This window comes from Sinohyriopsis cumingii, chromosome 3 (assembly GCF_028554795.1).
Source record: "Sinohyriopsis cumingii isolate HCF-2022 chromosome 3, ASM2855479v2, whole genome shotgun sequence".
In the NCBI taxonomy this organism is placed as follows: Eukaryota; Metazoa; Mollusca; class Bivalvia; order Unionida; family Unionidae; genus Sinohyriopsis; species Sinohyriopsis cumingii.
Genome location: NC_142963.1, coordinates 134,525,477 through 134,549,673, shown reverse-complemented (window position 1 = coordinate 134,549,673; position 24,197 = coordinate 134,525,477). Strand labels below are relative to the sequence as shown.

General features: G+C 35.8%; 1 protein-coding gene across 2 annotated transcripts in view; it reads right to left on the bottom strand.

Annotated features, from left to right (window-relative positions):
• Positions 1 to 3,639: 3,639 nt before the first annotated feature.
• LOC149803906 (conserved oligomeric Golgi complex subunit 5-like) overlaps positions 3,640 to 24,197 on the bottom strand; it is a 77,620-nt gene continuing 57,062 nt past the window's right edge. For both annotated transcript variants that reach the window (XM_089953716.1, XM_089953718.1), the window contains 6 exons: positions 20,910 to 21,013; positions 15,448 to 15,576; positions 13,820 to 14,005; positions 11,804 to 11,930; positions 9,303 to 9,382; positions 3,640 to 4,911 (listed from right to left, as the gene is read on the bottom strand). In XM_089953716.1, coding sequence (XP_089809842.1) covers positions 4,797 to 4,911; positions 9,303 to 9,382; positions 11,804 to 11,930; positions 13,820 to 14,005; positions 15,448 to 15,576; positions 20,910 to 21,013 — 741 coding nt within the window. In that variant the 3' untranslated portion in view covers positions 3,640 to 4,796. The remainder of the gene's footprint in view (positions 4,912 to 9,302; positions 9,383 to 11,803; positions 11,931 to 13,819; positions 14,006 to 15,447; positions 15,577 to 20,909; positions 21,014 to 24,197) is intronic.

Genomic DNA, 24,197 nt, shown 5'->3' with positions numbered 1-24,197 from the left:
ACCTGACGTGTTGTGTGCACTCTGCTGCATCACAGAGTTACAGATAAATCACAAATCCTGATTGATGATTAGTCACAGTATGGATTAACACCTGGTCAGCAGGCTGCAGGCCTTGATGTAATGGTTACTTTATGTAGGTAATTTGCAAGTCTCTGTTGTTGTTGTTGTTGTTGTTGGGTTTAACGCCATATTTCAGCACAAGATAGGCTATACATGGTGGCCAGTATAACTGGTGGAGGAAGAATCCTGGAAAACCCCGGGAAGAACGACCCACAAGAAGCTACTGGCAAGCTTTCTCACATACAAACGTTAACTGAGCCTGACACTCGAAGCCACGCAGACAGCGGTGAGATGGCAGTGATCTGGAAGGTGAGCGCTTTAGACCACTCGGCCACTCAAGGCCCCTGCAAGTCTCTTACTCAAAAATCAATCTTAGTGTTGAAATTTAAATATTCCATTCTAATAGTTAAATCTGACAGTATGTTTGTTCTAAGTGATTTTTCATTATTAAGTGAATATTCCATTAAAATGAATGATGTTGTAACAAGCTGACTTATTAAGTTAAGACTTGGTAAACCCTGTTACTGTCTGTTCACTTTGTATGGAAGGGCAACTGTGTTAGGCCCAAGTTGACCTAGTATCATTCACCTGCTTGTCTAAGCAGGTTTATGTAGTTTTGTAAGAACACAGCCTAGATACATGCATGTCAACCATTACGCTTTTGGCATAATCATTACGCTTTTTCCCACTCAATTATGCCTTACGCATAAATGTATTTGGATTATGCATTTTTGGTATATCCCTCTCCAAAAAAATTAATTTGTTTTCTCATTTTTATTAACATCCCATTAATCCCACAGACTGTGTTATAGAAAAGACAGCTTCTATGTAACTACAACATAAGAGTACACTTGTCCATAGACTTACATGCACTTTCCTAACAGTATTATGTTCTATTTATAGCAGTTGCCTTATTTCCAAGAAACATGCTGGTTTCTACTTTCAACTTTAGACCTTGGTTTTTATTTATAGCAGGTGTATGGCTTAGTTAGGAGAGAACAGACTGGTTTTCTAACTTTTAATCTTTGCTCACAGATTCTTTGTTCTAATTCATATCTGATACAGAACCACACTGTAGGTATTGGTACTAATTTTCAAGTCGGATTTATTCTAGTCAATGCGTGTGTTAGAGCAAAAACGTTTTTCAAATAAATTCACAGATGGATTAGAAAAGATGAAAAATTGATTCAGAGATGAATACATGAACTACATATTACAGCGTTCCATTCTAGGGCAGCTTCACGCCCCATTGCAGGCTGTGTGGCAAGGATTTTAATATTTGTCATGGTGGTAAAACAAAGAAACATTTAATTAGCTCGTTTTACTAACTCCAGTACTAAGTTAACTTCTTTTTTTACAGCAGAACTAAATTGTGGACACAAATTTTATAAATGCAGAGGCGTTATGTACTGAGTTCTTAATAGAACATGGACTACCCCTAGCAGTAGAAGACTACTTTGGTCCTTTGTTCAAACAGATGTTTCCCGATTCCAAAGTTGCAGAAAATATGCATGTGCGAGAACAAAATCATCTAATATTGTTAGATGTTTAGCAGAAGATACTTCACTTAAAATTGCAGAAGATATGAAAATTGGGCCGTTTAGTATTGCAACAGACAGGAGTAGTGATTATGATGACAAAAAGTTGTACCAAGTCTGTCTAAGAGACTTTGACAATAAAAAGGGCAAAGTCAGAGTGCTCTTCTTTCATTACCAGAATTAACAGTAGATTCCACTGGAGAAAACAATTATTTATTTGCTTGATAATGCTTTGAATAAATATAATTTGGCAGAACTGTATGGGGTTTTCAGCTGATGCTGCATCTGTGATGACTGGAATTCATAAAGGAGTTGCATTCTGTATTTTGAAAAATGTCTCCATCATTGTTCATATCAGGTTGTCTCTGTCATATGATGCACCAAGCTGCAGGAAAGGCTGCTGATAAATTAGGAGAACTCCTCTAAAGTATCAAGTTGGCACTCCTCTACCTAACAATGTACTTCATGGGGACAGAGTTGATTTTTTCATCTTATTTGCTAGCTAAAAGACCCAATAACTGGAAGATATAAACTTCCTCTTCTTTATCAGGTTATGACAGGAATATTGGTTCTTTATCATTCTAATGCTGACTATGAGAGATTTTTCAGCATTGTTAACAAAAGTAAAACTGAATTTAGATCCAGGCTCTGTAATAACCCAGCACTTAGTGCTCTACTGGTGTGCAAAACATTTATAGTCTCAGCTGGTACAAAGTGCTTTTAAATGCAATATGAATCTGTTGCTTTTTAAAGCTCAAAGTGTTATATACAAAAACTTTTAGCAGTAATTGATATTAAAAGTCCAGAGGGATAAATAAATCCTTTTGTACATATATCATGTTATACGTGGATTACTATTTTTCTGCTCAGATTACTCTTTTTGTTCACTTAGATTACACTTTTTCCTCACCAGGGGTTGGCATGTATGTAGATATTAAACCATCTCCCAAACTTAATATCATGTTGATTTAACCCATTGTACTTTATCCTGATAAGAACGTACTTAAAGTGCAGCCTCTTGCTCATAATCAGTCATCCAAGATCCTGATACAAACGTAATTAAAGTGCAGTCTCTTGCTCATAATCAGTCATCCAAGATCTGATACAAACTTATTTACCGAGGTTTATAGCATTTGGATTAGAAATATAGTCTCTAGATATAGTGAGGTAACAAGCTTGAGCAAGTCAATTGCAAGGTATCTCATTAATATAGAATATCCCTTTAAACTAGCCTTTATTTGATTTCTAAACAGTATAAGCATAAATTCGAAGTTTGAATAAATCCGGATCAGAAATATGACCCCCAGAAAGATGACAAGCTCTGCCAACTGATGCAGCTAATTAGTAACCATTGATTTTACTCATTACCGAACTTCTCTGAAATCTTAATGATCTAAACATATATTCCAAGTCTGATCAAAATCAGATCAGAAACACAACTTCTAGATTGGTAACAAGCTCAGCCAATCAGATTCAAAATTACCTCATTAGTATGTGTAGACTTCATTGGATATTTTAATGATACAAGCATATATTCAGAGTCTGATCAAAACTGGATAAAAAATATGACCTTCATTTTGGCAACAAGGTTAGGCAATCCAGTGCAAAATCACCTCATAAATATACGTGGATCTCATTTTTTAAAATCAAAATCATCTAAGACTTTGATGATATAAACCCTTAGGCCAAGTTGGATTGAAACTATATTAGGAATATGGACTTAGATTGTAACAAGCAATTATTTTTAATGGCTGGATGAGCAAAGGACACTAAACCATAACATAAGCTCACTTAGCCTTATGGCCAGATGAGCTAAAATTGTACAAAATGGAAATTTAAAAATTGTAAATTGCTCATGTATAAGTATAAACTTATAATTCAACTCTGTAAACTTTAATATTGTTAGTTTTGTCCTGTATTTTTCTTATGTTTTCAGTCAAGGTGCTACAAATAATCTATACAGATTTTGAGAGAATCACCTAGCATAATAAATTAAATGGCATCTATAAGATTTAAAGTTTGCTTGAATAACAAAGAAAAATGGTGTCCCAATAAATTTTAATTTCACCCACATCAGAACAATCTGCTTTTACAACAGTGAATATACTACATAAATAAATCTCAAAGAAAATAATTTTCTTATATTTTTATGCATTTTCTCTCAGTCTCTCTCTTTCAATAAAAAGTGTGTACATTTTAATGTACATATAAAAACAATAGAATCTGACAAGATAGAGAACATGGTATGAAATATATCACAAACAAACCAAAATAGACATAATTTTACAGCCGCAGGGCTGAAATGTATATGTTCAACTGTTCACATAGTGAAATCCATCACTCCATAAACCTGTTTCCATCCATTTTATTTTGGTCCTTTTCATCTTGTTGAATATGGAGTCCAGAGTACGTTAAAAGAATCTTGTATATAAACACCCTCAACTGTCTTTCTTTCTGTGTGTAACACTTGCCAAACAAGGTCGAGAGTTCAAAACTCGTGACAGCATCCAAATTGTTTTTATGTTCAAACTTTGTTTTCAATTTGCTCATCCCAATTTTTTTAATTTTCTTTTTTACTCTTGTTTTATTCTTGTCTTAGGAGAGACAATTAACCTAGTAATAAATAAAATGTGATCCCAGAAAGTGTTGCTTGGAGGCCAAAACATTCAGATTATAAGTGTTCTTTGTACCTATCACCACTGTAATCCAGTCCCTTATTTTTGTAAATACTGTACATTTCTATGTTAATCTGCTTAGATCGGTGAATTACTCGTGACATATCTATGACAATCTTTTAAGTGAAATTGACAACCTTGGATGTGAAATTGTATTAAAACAGGACACTGCATTATGCAGGTGTAAGCTTGCTAAAAGGTACTTTTTCTATCAAATTATTTGCCTAATAAAAGCCAACCTGTATTTATCAAAATATATGCTATAATAACCTTTCTTATAATTGTCTTCAAAATTTGGTTTTGTTATCCAAATACCACGGCAACAGAGCATGCTCATGCATCTAATATTGCACAGTATTTAATTCCTGCATGTATCAGTCCTATGTAGTGACCTCTTTACAGCTAGCAACGTCATTTTTCAGTAGATAATTGTCATATCTCATCATTATTTGTTCCAGTTCAGCCAGCTACCACCATCACAATGAACATCCATGATAACCTCTGAACTCTAGCTTCTGAGCTCTCATGTGGCATGCTGCAGTCCCTTCTGAAGCAGTTGAAGCATTATGGGATAGATGGAGGCAAACTCTTTACCATGCCTTGATTTGACTTGCTGGACATAGGCCTCAAGGGAGCCCCTGTAATATATATGCATAAAACAATGTACAGCATGTTACCTGTGGGGCTTATGCAAAAGCTATCTCAAGCATAGAACTATCAATTAATGCAAATACTAATTCCTCCCTGTAATCTCTGTAAACTAATAAGAAAACATATTTTTGAATATTATGACATTGGTGAATTTGTGAAATTCTGACATTTTTTGGCAATTATAACTTCATATTTTGTAACAATATATGAATTTTGAGGGGAAAATGGAACTGAATCATGCTCCTTGTTTTTAATTGGATGTGGAACCAAGTCAACTTAGTTTTATAAGTGGACTTGGGACCAAGTCATGCTATCTGTTTTAAATTTGATTTGGGACCAAGTCATTTGTTTTAATGTAAATATGGGACCCAGTCATACTATTTGTTTTAAAGTTTATTTGGGACAAAGTCATGCTATTTTTTTTTATGTGGATTTGGTAGCATGCCATGCTATTGATTACAAAGTGGATTTAGAACCAAACAATGCTATTTGTTCTAAAGAGGATTTGGGCAAGACTCTTGTTAATGGGCATTCTATGCACAAGCCAGGCTAGGTGAAAACTTAGATGCAAAAGATGCATTTTCAATAGGTATGATCTACGTTACAGGCATTTGCAATAGGTATGACCTATGTTACAGGCATTTACAATTGGTATGACCTATGTTACAGGCATTTGCAATAGGGGTGACCTATGTTACAGGCATTTGCAATAGGTATGACCTACCGTATTTACTCGCGTATAAGCCGAAAAATTTAGGGAAAAAATAAGGCCTGGAAGAAGGGGGGTCGGCTTATTTGCGGGCCAAGGTCCAAGTCAGAAATTTTGAACGCTTTTTTCCCTCGATTTCCAGTATTTATTGTTTCTGTCGATCACCGAAGATGAGATCACATGCCTAATGATGCCACATGGCTCATAAGATTTGTGCTGTCGTGAAGTGAAACAAATTTTTTTTTTCTAACTTAAGTGGTAGGATAATGAATGAAAAACATGTTTTAATGTACTTGATGTCTATTTGACAGATGTCCATCCACCAGAAAATGCAGCCATATGTGTTATTTGAGCCACGGTGGTACGTGTATTTTCCAAAAGAACCGCCATATTAGTAATCTCCAGTCAAGTATTTAACCCTCAGCTAATCAGTAATCATTAAACTCTACGGTATAGTACAAATGCACGCTAGCTTATTTCAGTGTAAATATGAAAAGAATCTATGTAAAAAAAATACAAGAATTACGATACTGAAGGTATATACGACAAACATTTTGATCAAGAGTAGAAATACATGTACAATAGTCTTAAAGGAACAATAGCGAGAGGCTCCATAGGGGTTTGTTGCGCACACGCTTAGGAAGGGTAAATAACAGGGCAATATACGAGTCAGCGTGAATAATTGTAAAACAATATAATTTGTGGGATTTCTTTGACAGGTGTTTTAGAAGTTATCGGCAGCCACAGTTTATATACTACTGTTGTTTAGTTGTTTGTAAAGGAAAGTGGTTTGTTAGCGGTAGAGTGTTGTATAATAACTACCATATGCTTAATCTGTGGTAAATGCCTCGGGGATAACAGGTTTTTTGGTTGCACAATGCCAATGACTTTAGTAATACATGCCGACTCTCAGATGTATTGTTTAATAAGATGGTTTCTGCTCAAAGTTATAAACTGTCACAATACTTGAATAATGTCCACGCTGAAACCAATCATATTTTGATCAATTGAGTCACACTACCGGTAGTTTAAAAAAAACACACAAATAAACAACAATGATAAATAATTGTCAAATACAAACTGATAACCAACCACACATGGAAATAATTACAGGATAATGTATATAAATAGTATACTACCACTATAAGAAATTATTTCAGTTTAATCTCTCTAAAGGTTTATATTCAATTCAATCAGATGAAATGAATAGTGTTGGAAGTAAAAGAAAGTGTTCTGTGTATGATGCAGCATTCAAACTTAAAGTTATTGAATATGCAGAAGCAAGTAACAACTGTGCTGCAGCATACGCATTTTTTGTGAACGAGAAGTACGAGAATGGCGGAAAAGCAAAGCAGCATTAGAAGAAATGCCAAATTCCAAGAAGGCTCATCGGACTGGGATTGCCTCTTTCCCTGAATTGGAGAAAGAACTCAGTGATTTTGTAAGTGAACGTCGACAAAATGGATACATTGTCACACGAACTGCAATTCATCTACGTGCTATGCAGATGGTGAAAAATGATAAATATAAGTTGGCAGATTCAAAATTTGTTGCATCGGCCAGCTGGTGTTCTCGTTTTATGAACCAGAATGGTTTCTGCCTCAGGCAGCGAACGAAGATAGCACAAAAGCTACCAAAAGACTTGGAATAAAAATTTAATCATTTCAGCAGTTCATCATTAAATGCAGAAAGGAGTGCTCATCTGAACTATCACAAATTGCAAATATGGATGAGATGCTTATGACCTTTGACTTACCAAGCAATAAAACAGTCAATGCTGTTGGTGAGAAAACTATTCTGATAAAAACGACCGGCCATTAAAAAACGCATTTCACGGTTGTATAGGCCTGTTTAGCTGATGGATCAAAGCTGCCTCCTGTCATCATTTTTAAAAGGAAGACGCTGCCGAAAAGCATGAAATTTCCTGCTGTTGTCATCGTTTGTGCACAGCAAAAGGGATGGATGGACGGACGAAAGTGGAACAATTGAATGGTTGGAGAAAGTATGCAACAAGAGACCAGGTGCAATTCTTCGGAAACCTTCAATGCTTGTATGGGATATGCTTCGTGTACACAAGAGTAATGAAGTAAAAAAGGCCGCAAAGAAAATGAAAACAACACTGGCTGTGATACCAGGAGGTTTAATGTCAGTGTTACAACCTCTTGATGTCTGCCTTAACAAACCTTTTAAGGACAAATTACGAAAGAAGTGGGCAGAATGGGTTTGTTCAGGGGCTGTGAAAATGACAAAAGGCAGGAATTTAATGAGGACTGACATCGATTTGGTCGCCAAGTGGGTAAAAGAAGTGTGTGACTCAATTCCATCGGAAATGATTGCAAAATCATTCAGGAAGTGCTGTATCAGCAATGCCATGAAAGGAGCAGAGGATGATGCTATATTTCAATCCGACAATGACGAGGAGCGAGGAGAACGACACACTATCGGATGACCATGATGACAATGACGACGTATATGATGAAAGCACGCCCGTAACAGAAGCCGAGTTTCGTGAACTGTTTGGCGAGTCTGATACAGAGCCAGATTTTGAAGGATTCTAAAAGTGATAGAATTTTTATAATTCATGATTTTAGAATGAGGATTAATTAAATTTCCATTAAGACTTAACACTTTAGAATTATTTTTATTTCCACATATAAATTAGCTTTCTTACTTTCATTTTATTTAATAATGTGATTTGCCTAAATAAATGTATTCAGAACTCATTTTGTGCATCTTGTGATGTACTGGTAGTCTAGAAATTATGGGTTGGCTTATACGCGGGTCATGCACTTTATAACAGTTTTACCAATTCAGTTTGTGGGGGTAGGCTTATACGCGAACGGGCTTATATGCGAGTATATACGGTATGTTACAGGCATTTGCAATTGGTATGGTCTATGTTACAGGCATTTGCAATAAGTATGACCTATGTTACAGGCATTTGCAATAAGTATGACCTATGTTACAGGCATTTGCAATAGGGATGACCTATGTTACAGGCATTTGCAATAGGTATGACCGATGTTACAGGCATTTTCAATGGGTGTGACCTATGTTGCAGGCCTTTGCAAAAGGCATGACCTATGTTACAGGTCTTTGCAATAGGCATGACCTATGTTACAGGCATTTGCAATTGGTAAGACTACATTACAGGCATTTGCAATAGGCATGACCTACATTAAAGGCATTTGCAATAGGTATGACCTATCTTACAGGCATTTTCAAAAGGTGTGATATGTTGCAGGCCTTTGCAATAGGCATGACCCTATGTTACAGGCATTTGTAGTAGGAATGAATGACCTATGTTTTAGGCGTTTGCAATTGATATGGTCTATGTTACAGGCATTTGTAATAGGCATGACCTATGTTACAGTGATTTGCAATAGGCATGACCATTGCTACAGGCACATAAGAAATGATTTAATACATATGTAAAAAAAAACTTCCCGTTAATGAACTGACCACACATTTGGAAATAAATGTGTTGTTTTACTGAAATGACATTATATAAACAAGATTAAACTGTGGTTTCAATTAATCTTTACTAAGCCATGGGATCAATAAAAAATATAACCTGTGTGCTAGAGTTTACTTGATAGAAATAACAAAACACTTTTGATCTTTCATAAAATGTCCACTATAAATTCACCAAAGTTGTAAGTCACTTACTTTATGAGAGCCAGTCTGTCCTTTTCTGACTGGTGATCATCCAACCATTGAGAATAACGACTAAGGGACCAATCAGCAGTCTGAAAAACAGAAATGACTTGACTACTATTTACATTGTCTCTACATTGAAGAGAGTTAGTTTCTGCAATTCATAAAATCATGACACAGTTTATGATAACAGCAATCACATAAAGAACACAGATTAATTAAACTAAATGGGGAACACAAGGATCAATATAAAAACCTAATAACCCAATACAGTGAAATCCCATAAATTTTCACACTTTCGTTCCCATCCCTTTGTGTACTACAGACATGGAATCAAAATTAAGGAGTCAAATAATGAAAATATTTGTTTAGAGAATTTGCCATTTGAATATTGTGACATCTGAATTAATGATGGTCCAGATAAACAAGGCCTCACAGTGTTTCTAAATAAACAATCATCACAGTGACAAACAAGACAAAGTTGATCCAAATTATTAAGTCAACTGGATTAGCTACTTACAATGAGGAAATGTTAGAAGGTCTAAAAGGATGGATTAATGCAGCAAGAAATGCAATAGTTGTACATTGTACACCATTGTTCTGCTGGAATTTTGCACATAGTGGTATAAATTTCCCATAAACCATCTTACTGTTCTGTTTGCATTGTTACTAAATTAAAAAAAACAATGCAACAAACAATGCAATGGGAACACTTTTTGCCAAGTTGCAAAATAGAAGAAAAAAAAATCACTACACTGGACTGCTGGATTTATATAACATGTTCTGTATAATTAAAATGTAGTCCAACAATCTTTGAATAATGCCCATGAAATCTTTCATTTAACACAAAATAACTAATACATAGTTATGATAATATGTTTCTAGATCATCTATTTCATAAGAAAGTTGATAAAAATCTAAAATTGCTACATGACATCACATATTTGTCCTCCTGATATTGTTAATCATACAAATAAGGATCCATCATTGTTAGTATTTTCACTTCTAACCAAATAAAAAACATTAGATAAACAAATGGCATTAACCTTTTTTATTCCCATTCAGCCAAACATCTTTTTAAATGAAAAATATTTTAAAACTCAGATAAATCATGATACTTATGACCTCATCCCAGTAACCATATCCAAAATAATAATATCACTGGCCCTTTTATGACCTCATCTCAGTAACTACATTGAAAATAATAATAATACTGGCCTGTTTATGATCTCATATCAGTAAAAATATCCAAAACCAGTAATAGAGTCAACTATTTCCCAGCTAACTGACAAACCTGTACCAAATATATAAGAAAACTTACCTGACTGACATCTACTTTAAAGCCAAATATAAAAGCAGTTGGCCAATAAATGATGCTTTTGAAGGTATTTATTTTCCATAACGGCAGCCAAACAGGATGGCAGATTGGTATTACTTACTGAAAGGCCTTACACCAGAATTCTTTCTGTGAAATCTGGTCAGTTTCTGTTGACCAGTTTTTGTGAAGAATTTAAGTTTCTTGTAAATGTCAAGATACAGCAGCCAGATCTTATCGGTATCATCTGTATAAATCTTAAAGGCCTTCATGCCTGGATGCTTTTGTCAAATTATGTTATATCCAGTTCAATGGTTTTTGAGAATAAGTGATTTAAAGATTTTTCTATTTTAAGAAATAACAATCATATCTGAAATAGCAATCATGTTATCATTTGTACAAAATTAAAAGGTCTTTACATCAGAATGTTTTCTATCAAATTTGGTCATATCCTGATCCGAAGTTGTTGAAAAGAAGTCATTTAAAATTTCTCTCTAATTATTAGTAATGGCAACCATATTCAATGGATCAGTACCACATTTCGTACAAAATTGAAGGCCTTTATGCCAAAATGTTTTCTGTCAAATTTGGTCATATCCTGATCAGAAGCTGTTGAAAAGAAGTCATTTAAATTTTTTCTCTAACTTTTAGTAATGGCATCCATATTTGAAGGATCAGTACCATATTTTGTACAAAACTGAATATTGTATGTGAAGAATGTTATACTGAATATCTTGGTTAGCTTAGCTTTGAACTAAAATTTACAGGCAAGACAAGAAATAGTTGCTTATATTCACAAGTTTCAATGAATCATATAAATAAAATATCACTTAATATACACCATTTTAAAATTAATTTACTGCATCAAAATGACACTGACTTTACCATTGCCACTGTATACTTAACTGTTTTCCATTAATTTTTATTAATACATCTGCTGTTTTGCAACATGAAAATTGAAGACCAGGAGAGTATAACAAATTATATAGGTTTCACTCATTCAAACAATGATGATAATGCATCTCAGATCTTGATGATTTCTTCTGCATAACCAGCTTAAAATGCCATCACCTATTTCAGTCTCGAATGGAAAGAAATTAAAATAAAACATAGCTGACATTAAATCATACAAATTATAATCTATGAATTAGAAACAATAAATACTATAAAATTTCCATTGTTGTGTAAATGTACTTACAATATGGGGTGACTTGATATCTGGCGGAGCCCTAGCGAAACAGAAATGTAACAATGTGCTGTATGGAATAATTTCTCCCACAGCTGGGCTTTCCATAATATGTTCCACCGTCTGGAAAAATAGGGGCCTGAAATAAAACCAGGAATTATTTTCCTCTATTCAGCTTTAAAGAAAACCAATTTTTGAATAAATGTTTCTTTGATAATACTTCCCTAACATAGTACATACGGGAACATCCACTACCTTAAAAAACCAGCCCTTCCAAGCTAAAAAAGACATTCAATATATCTTTTGGCCTCTTGTAGCAACACAAGTGTTAAAAGGTTCACTACTTGCTGAGGCAGCAGTCAGATGACTGGTCTCCCTTTGGATAGAGGGATTGGCACTGGATTTCATCTATCATCAGTTACTACTAGAGCTGATATGCAATCTCTTGTGGGGATGCAGCTCTGGGGAGGGGTTTTGAGGGTGTGCCTGTGATAAATTCTGGTGTTATAAATAGTGTCTGGCTCATGTTAAAATAATTCTCACAAGTCTCAGTATTAAATATTAACTTTCAGTGTTTCATATATATATATATATATATATATATATATATATATTTCAACAATATGGGTTATATTTTAATACATACATGAATATATAATTGACTTGTGAGGTTGCTAGGCACAATAAATAACAGTAAAATATCACATTCAGTAACTTTACATGATTTATATACTGTAATTTTGGGTGACTGTGACTTACTTCGTACACATTTCTCTCCCACTGTCAATGTTATTTTAAATTGGTCTTTATGGTTGTTGTGTTATGGCCTCATTAAAGTCCTCTTACACTATTTAGCATAGTAAATTAACATCTTCACATCAAAACTCCAAATATTGAGAAATTCCACCGACAAGTTACTTGTGAAAGTGCAAACTGCAATTTGCCTGCCATCATATTCTTGAGTGTTACAAAGGTGTTGTTCAGTATCATTTGAACCACTTATGTACGACCGTAGTATACTTACCATAGAGATCACAATATAGTACAATGAGATAAAGCATTCCACACCTTATTTCAAATTATATAAAATAAATGGACAGTAAATGCTTCAGTGTTGAAAATTGATGTTCCCATAGAATTAGCCTTGCTATACGAAAGCAGCGCTATTTAACTGGTTGCATACGTCTGTATTGACTCAACTGACAAAACAATAATCTGTTACACTTATATATATAACTGCACAACGAAATTCCAATAGTGAAATATATTGAAGTATCAGTAGTTACTACAGCAAACCATGTATCATAGGGAGCATCCATTCTAGTATTCCTACAGGGAGTATTCATTATCTGTATATTACCTTGAAGTGACTTTTAGTTAGCTATAAACAAGAAAAACAATTATAAATTTACATTTCAAAGTATTAGTGTATTATGGAATATAAGAGATACTATATTCATTGGGAAACACAGGTGAATGGTATCATTTTCCATCTGTTTTATAATTCGTTTCTGGTTGTACTCTTTCCTGAGAAATACACTACTGATATTTTCAGTGATTCTTTGTCATGTGCGTTCTTAACTTTATATTGAGGGACACAAGTTAACTACAATTATGTAAACAAAGAAGAATTCTATGTGTGATTTATAAGAGAAAGAACATATAAAATATAAGATTATGGATCTATGTCATAATAAAGTTTGGACTGGAATGTTACAGTTTTAATCCTGATTCATTCATGCAAATTTAATTTTTATTATTACTAGCATTTATTCAATTGTATAAACTTAAATAACTCTGCTGTTTTGTGATTAAAATCCTAAGCTGACATCAAGTCAAAGCTGGTCTTGTGCTGAAGTAAAGCTTGGGACATTACACAGCCCATATTACGACCAGTAAATATTAATACACAAATACATTTTACTATAAGAAGCTGGTTTCATTGTATTAAGTTCATAAGAGAGATATTCATATTCCAAATGAATATTTTTCCTTTAGTGGTGAATAAAAACATGAATATAAAATTACCTGCATGCTCGAAGTAGTCTGTATGGTCTCCCAAGATCAGAAACTCTCTTACAGAATGGGGATATTGCCATTTCCATCTGGGCAAAGTCTGCAGCCATCCGTAGCTTCCCACCTTCCCCAAGTGGCCTAACAAGGCTGGCATGTCGTACAAACAGTTCTATACATCGACAGGCAATAGGCTGAATGCTGGGAAAGAAGCATATTTTCTACAGATATACATGGAATATGAAAACTGGTAGGGATATGTTAATCCTATATATTTTCCAAGCGACTGGAATTAATTTTGCAAGAAGAAAGTGCCACATATCATGCAACAGAAAGGGGATTGCCCACTGGATAACATGAGGCAATTGATTAAATACTATGACGCAAGTCCCAGACTGCACACATGGTTACACAAGAATATTCTGCCAAAATATCTGGATTAACAGGATGCTTTCTGTTCAAATTTCTTACAATGTTGTCAACTGCATGTTAAGAAAAAAAACTGCTGTAACATTTACCGTTTTAATACCTTCACCCATACCAGATGGCACATCAACATTATGTGTCAAATAGTTAAAGGCTTAAGTGCAATGAAGGTTTCGGGGCCCCAAGTGGCCAAGTGGTCTAAAGTGCTCACTGTTCCGGATCACTGCCATCTCACCTCTGTCTGCATGGGTTTGAGTCCAAGGCTCGGCTAGCATGGGTAAGTGGGAAAGCCTGCCAGTAGCTTCTCGTGGGTCAGTGGTTCTTCCCTGGGTTTTCCAGGGTTCTTCCTCCACCAGTTATACTGGCCGCCATGTATAGCCTATCTTGTGCTGAAAAATGGCGTTAAACCCTTGAACAACAACAACAGCAATGATGGTTTCTATCTGTGTTGGGCAAGTTGTTTGCAACTTAAGTGATGCCTGTAAAACACCCTATTTCATTCCAAATCAAACCAAGAAGAAGATGGTATGTTCTCATTTAATTGTCAAGAAGCAGTGACATACAAAATACCTATATTCTGACTCTTCAGTTACTTTTAACAAGGTTAAATATAAAGTCTAATCAGCTGTTGGCACTTATAATTGTGCACATTCTCTGAAACAGGCTGTATTCATCAGGTATGTTGCAAAGGTTGCCTGAAGTTATTCATGTTTTTTCAGTGAAGAAACTGACATTCAATCTAAACAGTAGTACCAGTCCTTTTTTTAAATAACTTTACTACTTACCTGTGTAGGTGTGACAATAAATGCTGCAGGAAGTACACAATTTTTAAACTATATTGCTTACTTTCCTACAGGTAACCATATCGACCTTTGTGTAGTCATCATACTCAGGACATCAAATGTTTGTGTGTGTGTGTGTGTGTGTGTGTGTGTATTATCACTGTGTTTAGTTTGAGAGTAAACAATTTACAACACAGCTTCTCAAAGGGGGTAAAGCGATGGAAAGAGATAAAGTTGCAAGAAGAAGGAAATATGCATAAATAAAGGAATGGCCCAATAATCACAGATGATGAAAAAAGGATCCATAAGGAACATATTAAATTAAAATTTCTTTAACATATTTTATTTACTCAGTTGAATTTGTGCTCTATAATCAACATATCTGAATGAAAAATCTTGAACTTGCCCAATTCAAATGAAATGATTTAATCATACCTTTTCATGATAAATTCTGTGCATTCATACTGTGACAGGTAGTCAGATTGACACCTGGAGACAAAATCTCGCAATTCTCTCATATACAGTGAACAAGGAGCATCTGTCTGTCCATCTGCTGGGGCAGATCTGACAATAAAACACAATGAATTACAATGACCTCAATATATGGCATTTCATGAAAGTCTACAAAAAATAGAGACAGGTAAGATACAAAACAGAAACTATTGTCACACACAAACACACAGAGCAAATTATTTATTTACACATACAATTATGAGACCATACCTCTCCTTTCCTTCCGCTTTTTGCAACAACATGGAATTAAGCATTATGTTCCCATACCTTCTTTTGAATTCAAAGAAGTATGCTTTTTGGTAATTAATCTACATGAAATGCATACAGTGGATTCAATTTTATTTTGTGGCTATCAACTGCCAGGGATTTTGGGATTGGCACAAATCACAAATTGGGATTGGCACAAACCACAAACTGAAAGCCCCAGCAAACAATTGTTTATCTTAGGACTAGATAATCTACACTAGTCATAAATCTTCAAACCCTGAAAACTGGTTTGCACAAAATAAATAAACAGTAATTGCTGAGGAACTAACTATAATGCACACCTAACCTGACATCACAATATTGCCAACTAGTACCCTATCAGGAAATGACTACAACGCACCTTACCTATCATCACAATTTTGCCAAGTAGTACTCTATGAGGAACTGACTACAATGCACACTTTATCTGTCATCACAGTATTGCCAAGTAGTACTCTATGAGGAAATGACTATAATGCACACTTTATCTGTCATCACAGAACTGCCAAGTAGTACTCTATGAGGAACTGACTAAAATGCACACTTTATCTGTCATCACAGTATTGCCAAGTTGTACTCTGTGAGGAACTGACTACAATGCACACTTTATCAGTCATCACAAAACTGCCAAGTAGTACTCTAGGAGGAACTGACTACAATGCACACTTTATCTGTCATCACAGTATTGCCAAGTAGTACTCTATGAGGAACTGACTATTATGCACACTTTATCTGTCATCACAGTACTGCCAAGTAGTACTCTATTAGGAACTGACTACAATGTACACTTTATCGGTCATCACAGAACTGCCAAGTAGTACTCTATTAGGAACTGATTATAATGCAAATTTTATCTGTCATCACAGTATTGCCAAGCAGTAATCTCAGAGGAATTGACTACAATGCACACTTTCTTGGTCATTTGAGAATTAAACCTAAAGAATGCACAATGGTTTTACAGTGTAAACCTTTGAAGGAATATGACAAAAATTAAGATACCCCTCCAAGAATCAAGTCTTCTTAGACAAGTGACACCTGAAGCAGAATACTACTGTTCAACAACAATATGCTGTAAAGGCCAAGAACATTAGTGCTTATACATGACTTACACCCAAATAGACATAAGAAAGTCCAACCATTAGACATCAGATGATGCCACCAAAGTACATACCTCAATGGCTGGAACAATCCTGGTTGTATGAGGATGAAAATCAGATTGGCATGACAATCATAATCAGTTAGAGAAGGGACAGAGGGAAACAAGAGACAGCAAAGTATAATCAAGGAATAAAGTGACAGAAAATTGTACAGAAACCTAGGCCAAGTCGAAAATTTTGCTGGTGATATAACATGGTTTGTAATCTGCCTGGTTTTTAATTATTTCATTTAGAATAAAACAGACACCATCTTAAGATATTTGGTCAAATTACCTAGTTCATAAGACCACACATTCAGGAGAATTAGTGACACAATTTTCATGTTTCGTTGTGGTAGCCCTCTTTAAGGGCTGATCACCACCATTTTATTCAAGACCAACTAGGTATCAAAATTAGTCTTCTGATGACCCACCCCAATAATATGAATTGCCATTTAGGAGAATCAATAACAAGATTTTCAACTTGGCTGTCATGGTGGCTATATTGGACATCAGTTCTGCACCATTTTCCATTATGGTGTTCAGACAGGATGTCAGATCAGCAATTTTTTCATATACCTAGAAGTCTTATTGTGAAACCCAACATTGTTATGACCTAATGTCTAGGAGGAGCAGCAATAAGATTTTGAAGAAGGCCACTGTGGCAGCCATACTGGCTATCATATTAACACAATTTTCATTTAAGACCAACTAGACACCATAAGAAGTCTTTAGGTGAAACCCATGCTAATATGATCTTTCATTTACAAGCACTGTCAAGATTTTCAAGATGGCTGCTCTTGTGGCCATATTGGACACCAGATCAAAACCACTGTTATTCAGGACCAATCCGACATCATATGACGTCTTTTAGTGAAACCCCATGTTGATATAATCATCCATTCAGGAGACATAGATATAAGATTTTCAGGATGGCCAATGCAGTAGCCATTTTGTATGTCTGGGCAGCACCTTTTTTTTATTTAAGACCAATGAGACACAAAAAGAAGTTTTATGTTGAAAACCCCATGCTGATATGACTTTCGTTTCAGAGGAGAAGCAAAAACAAAGTTTTCAAAATGGTTGTCATGACAGGCATATAGGATATCAGATCAGCATCATTTTCATTTTCATTTTCATTTAGGACCAAGTAAACACCACACAAATTTTTGTCATGAAACCACCAAGTTTCATGACAGGAGGAGTGGCAATAACAAGATTTTTAAGGTGGCCACTGTGTCCAAAATACTTGATCTCAAACCGGAACCATTTTCATTTAGGACCAACTAGACATCATAATAGGTCTTTCTGATGAAACCCCATGTCGATATGACTTTCTGTTGAAAAGGAGTGGCAATTACAAGATTTTCAAGATGGATCACATGGTGGCCATATTAGGCATCAGGCTGGCATTATTTTATTAAGGAACAAACAGACATCACAAGTCCTTTTGTGAAAACCTCAAGCTGATATGACCAACCATTAAGGAAAAGTAGCGATAACAAGATTTTCAAGATGGCTGTTATGGTGGCCATGTTGGATGTCACAGCCGCACCATTTTCTTTTTTTACTTCAAGATTTTGAGATGAATATGCATTATTGGTCTCATGGAAAACTTCCAAGTAGTTTAAGAGGCAAGTGAACAATAAACCAGTGCAAAAGGAAGAAAAATTTCAGACAATGGATGACAGACAACTGGCGATCCTATTAAATTGCAGGGCAAAGTTATTTGTTGAAATGCACATCTTCATTTAATGACCATAATACTGAACAATCAGATTGGGTCATACATGGCATTAAGCTATATGACAAAAAGGGAAATAACTCCTATAAAAATTGCAGGTGAAATGTGATTGCCTGATATATCTGTTTTGACCCTACCATTTACCAAGCTTCATGGCAATCCATCAAAACCTATAGGACTAATTGTACTAATGAGACTATACAGACAACTTCATGGCAATCCATCAAAACCTATAGGACTAATTGTACTAATGAGACTGTATACAGACAACTTCATGGCGATCCATCAAAACCTATAGGACTAATTGTACTAATGAGACTATACAGACAACTTCATGGCAATTCATCAAAACCTATAGGACTAATTGTACTAAAGAGACTGTGTACAGACATCTTCATGGCAATCCATCAAAACCTATAGGACTAATTGTACTAATGAGACTGTATACAGACATCTTCATGGCGATCCATCAAAACCTATAGGACTAATTGTACTAAAGAGACTGTATACAGACATCTTCATGGCAATCCATCAAAACCTATAGGACTAATTGTACTAATGAGACTGTGTACAGACATCTTCATGGCAATCCATCAAAACCTATAGGACTAATTGTACTAAAGAGACTGTGTACAGACATCTTCATGGCGATCCATCAAAACCTATAGGACTAATTGTACTATTGAGACTGTGTACAGACAACTTCATGGCGATCCATCAAAACCTATAGGACTAATTGTACTAATGAGACTGTGTACAGACAACTTCATGGCAATCCATCAAAACCTATAGGACTAATTGTACTAATGAGACTGTGTACAGACATCTTCATGGCAATCCATCAAAACCTATAGGACTAATTGTACTAATGAGACTGTGTACAGACATCTTCATGGCAATCCATCAAAACCTATAGGACTAATTGTACTAAAGAGACTGTGTACAGACATCTTCATGGCGATCCATCAAAACCTATAGGACTAATTGTACTAATGAGACTGTGTACAGACATCTTCGCTAGCTAAGGTTCCAATATGTTAACCTCATCTACACCTTGATGGACAGAGCAGATATTTCTGTGCTTCAGGTCTGTAAATTTCATCAGGTATGGCGGCAAGCCACCGCATCCAATCAAATAAAGTAGTTCAAATTTGAACACTATTCCTACATGATCAAGAAAAGGGGAGCACACAACTTGAATGAACTCATAAATAAGCAATTTTCCACTACTGGTTCATGTTTGTACAAATATCTTTCACTCAGATACACTGTAATGGCTTATCTCTGGCACATAGTTACACTTTTGATGTTAAACTTAAAAAGCATCTGTTTAAAGTCAAAAGCTTCCACCATTTTTGGCCAATATACAATGCACTGCTGTTACACACTATTTGTTAGTTAGCATTACATACTAATACTAATACATACCGATTCATGAAATCCAATACATGTTGTCAGGACAAAACCCTAAAATATCTGCTCAATCCGCCAAGGTGTAGATTGTGTTAACATACTGGAACCTTGGCTAGTGAAGATGGTGTACAATTTGGAATAATGGACAAAATGAGGATTAGTATATAACCGCCATCTCTATCGATGTGCAGTGATTTATCCAGGATATATCCCCCTCTGGCATTTCTGTGATAGGTGAATTTTCCATTTTTAAGCAGGGGGAGGGGAGACAGGGAGAAAGTCTTTATATGACAGTAGTATCTATGACTATGCCCAATAAGAATGTTTGAAAATATGAAAAAGGTATAACTTAATCAATTATCTTCATTATCAGTACAGTGGAAGCAGCCATGTATAATGTCATGAGATACGACAACGGCACAATGACAAGTGCACTAGAAATGCATCTAAAGGCTAAGACATTACCAGTAAATGCCCCAAACTGCATGTCTGCCATTTTACAATATTCTCAATTACAGTTTAATAAAACACTTTTAGAAACTAGATAGTCAAAGAAAGTGCCTCATTGCTCAATTGAAAAAGTTACTTAGTAAGCATTTGATTATTGCAGTTAATGGATCTCGTTAATAGAAATAAATGTTACAGTTTTAATATGCTCATAACAAACAAACTTTGCATGTATTTTGTGTGCTTGATCAATTTTGGTTTTTTTGGGGGGGTCATTAAATTTAGGGGGAATTCACATAATCACATGTCCTGGAGAAAACACTTTTGGCATGGTATAAAAATGTTTTTATTAAGCTAATGCAACCAGAACAAAGTGGTAGCAAAGATATACAAACTTACAGGGAGAAGTCTTCCTGATGCATAGTCAGTATGATGGCTTCCAAGGCATCTGATATGGAGGACAGCAAGGGGTTGATAGCATTACTCATCAACAGAACAATGGACTGTAGATTTAGAGAAGAATGATTATTATGTCATTTAAACAAATGTCCCTCACTCTGAAGCCCACCAATATACAGCATCTGCTGATATAGCATGGGTATCCATCCCAGCTGAATACTGTAGCCTCTCATACAGCATGTGTATATTCAACATGAAGACCAGCAGTATACTGCAGCCTTTCATATAATGTGTATATTCAAAATGTAGCCCACCAGTAAAAGCAGCTACTGATAGAGCATGGGTATATTCAACAAGAAGCCCACCAGTATACAGCAGCTGCTGATATAGCATGGGTACATTCAACATGAAGCCAACCAGTATACTGCCTCAAATATAATGTGTATATTCAACATGAAACCCATCAGTAAACTGCAGCCTCTCACATAACATGTATATTCAATATGAAGCCCATCAGTACACTATAGCCTCTCATATTAAATGTATATTCAACATGAAGCCCATCAGTATGCTGCAGCCTCTCATATAATGTGTATATTCAACATGAAGCCCATCAGTATATTGTAGTCTCTCATATAATGTGTATATTCAGCATGAAGCCCATCAGTATACTATAGCCTCTTATATAACATGTATCTTCAACATGGAGCCCACCAGTATACTGCAGCCTCTCATATAATATTTATATTCAACATGAAGCCCATCAGTATATTGTAGTCTCTCATATAATGTGTATATTCAGCATGAAGCCCATCAGTATACTGTAGCCTCTTATATAACATGTATCTTCAACATGAAGCCCACCAGTATACTGCAGCCTCTTATATAATGTGTATATTCAACATGAAGCCCATCAATATGCAGCAGCCTCTTATATAATATGTACATTCAAAATGAAGCCCACCAGTATACAGCAGTCTCTCTTTATAGCATGGGTATGGGCATGGCTCTGTGAACTACATTTTTGTGGTTTATGAACCAGATATCTCATTATACTTGTAAAATACCTCAGTATAAAGTGTCCTCCATTATAACTGTACAAGAACAGTATCATAATGAGGGAACACTCTATATACCTTAGTATAAGATATCCCCAGTTATAACAGTACATGAAAAGCATTACAGTGAGAAAGCATTCTATGCATCAATAACTTCTGCTTTACCACCAATGCTGCTTGAAATAGACATGTGAAAAGAAAGCAAATTTTATAATAAATTGTTTCTCCAAGAAGACTTACTCATCTTATTAACATTAAGAATATAAGTCTACTACCTCCTGAATCCAGCCTTACTAAAAGACAAATTCATCTTTTCTATATCATACAAAGTGCAGTAACTCTTTCCCATTACCTCCCCTTGCCAACAGTAGGTGTTGGTAATTTAAAGCTGAATGAACAACCAACAAGGATGCTCGCATAGCAGGTTGGTTGGAAGGGTCTTGTAATAGGTGGACAGAATGCTGAGCTACCTTGGGTATTGTTGTTGTTGTGGGGTTTAATGCCATTTTTCAGCACACGGTAGGCTATATATGGCGGCCAGTATTAATGGTGGAGGAAGAACCCGGGAAATCCCAGAAAGAACCACCGACCCAAGAGAAGCTACTGGCAAGCTTTCTCACATACCCACATTGGCTGAATCTTAAACTCGAACCGACGCAGACAGAGGTGAGATGGCAGTGATCTGTAATGAAGAGTGCTTTAGACCACTCGGCCACTCAGGGCCCCACCTTGGGTATCTTTCTAGGAATAAAATACTGGATTCCCTATGTGATTGATAACCCATTCTCCTGCTTAAAGCAACAAAGCATGTGGTCATGTGATCCATGATCACTCTATTAAGTTAAGAAGATGATTAGTGAAATCTTTTACCATGAAAATTCACTTGTGAATCCAGATAAGCTAAGAGACTGAGTTGGTTTATCTCGTGATCATCTGGGCCACAGCCACATGACACACCAGATTCAGATTTTGACTCTGCGAAGCTAAAGCCCTGACATATTAGCTCAGGTAAGTTGACTCTATGCGTCGCAGATCAAAATGACACATTGAATGCGAGGGTCACAGAAGTTGCACTAATTACATGAGCTAAATCCTCATGAGGTGACTGATCTTTAGAGACATCAGAGTATAACCCACAAGCCATGAAGACACAGCTTAAGAGGTGATACCTAGCTTTCCTAACTTCACGTGGAGAGTCTTTTGTGGATGCCATGACTAGTCTCTGTGCACTTCAAGTAGTGCTTGTGGGTGTGGACAGAATCTTGCATCATAGCTGCTCTTGTTGTATCTATTGACAGCAGAGAGCATATGACCCTCTGACTGCCAAAGTAACCGGTTCTTGACCATGAAGTCTGGTTATGTTATGAGGATCACTAACCAACTAATCAGAAATAAAGATAGTTTGGGTCAACTGAAAGGGCACGTAATTCACTCACTCTGGAGTTGAACCTAAATCTATCATGAAACAAGTTTTGTATGATAACAGCTTCAGCAAGACCTTGGCTATTGACTCAAACTTCTCTGTGTTTGTTGAGCCATGTTAAGATACAGGAAAGATTCCATTTTCCAAACAGGGTGAGGGATTTTGGTCTATTCAAAATAAAAATGTCTAGTAGGTCTAATAATATCTTCATCATGACCAATATTTCCCCTGCCATGGTGCCTGAATGTGTCAGATATCATGCAGCAGTAGGATTTGATGGTAACTGGTTACAACTTTTTCTCCTTGTTGAGCCAGAGAAAAAGGTCAGCCAGTTGCAAGTGATCAAGGTACCCCTAGGGATAATGGTAAAGACTCTATACCAGTCCTTGAAAACATGTCACTTTCCCTCATATGATTTCAGAGTGGAAGCATTCTTGCTCTTGAGAGTCTCTCAACAGAAAAAGGTCTGAATTCTTTCTCTTGCAGTGCTGTCCTGACAAGAGCCAAGCATGAAGGAGAAGATGGTCCAGGCAGCGGTGAAACATCTGTGACTTTGGTTTGAGAAGATTTTGTTTGGCAACTGAGTGCATCCAAGCCTAGCAGCAAGTGGGCTCCTCAATCGTTTGTAGTTGCATCAGAATATATAATAATTTCTGGTTGGGGTATCACCAGAGGAATTGCCATCAGGAGTCAACTGTGACTGCACCACTGACAAAGGAATGATTGTACTTTTTTTGATATACCTATCTTCTGGTCAAGTGGACTGGAGATGGGGTGCCATTTTGTGTTGGCAAAGTCATTTTTAAT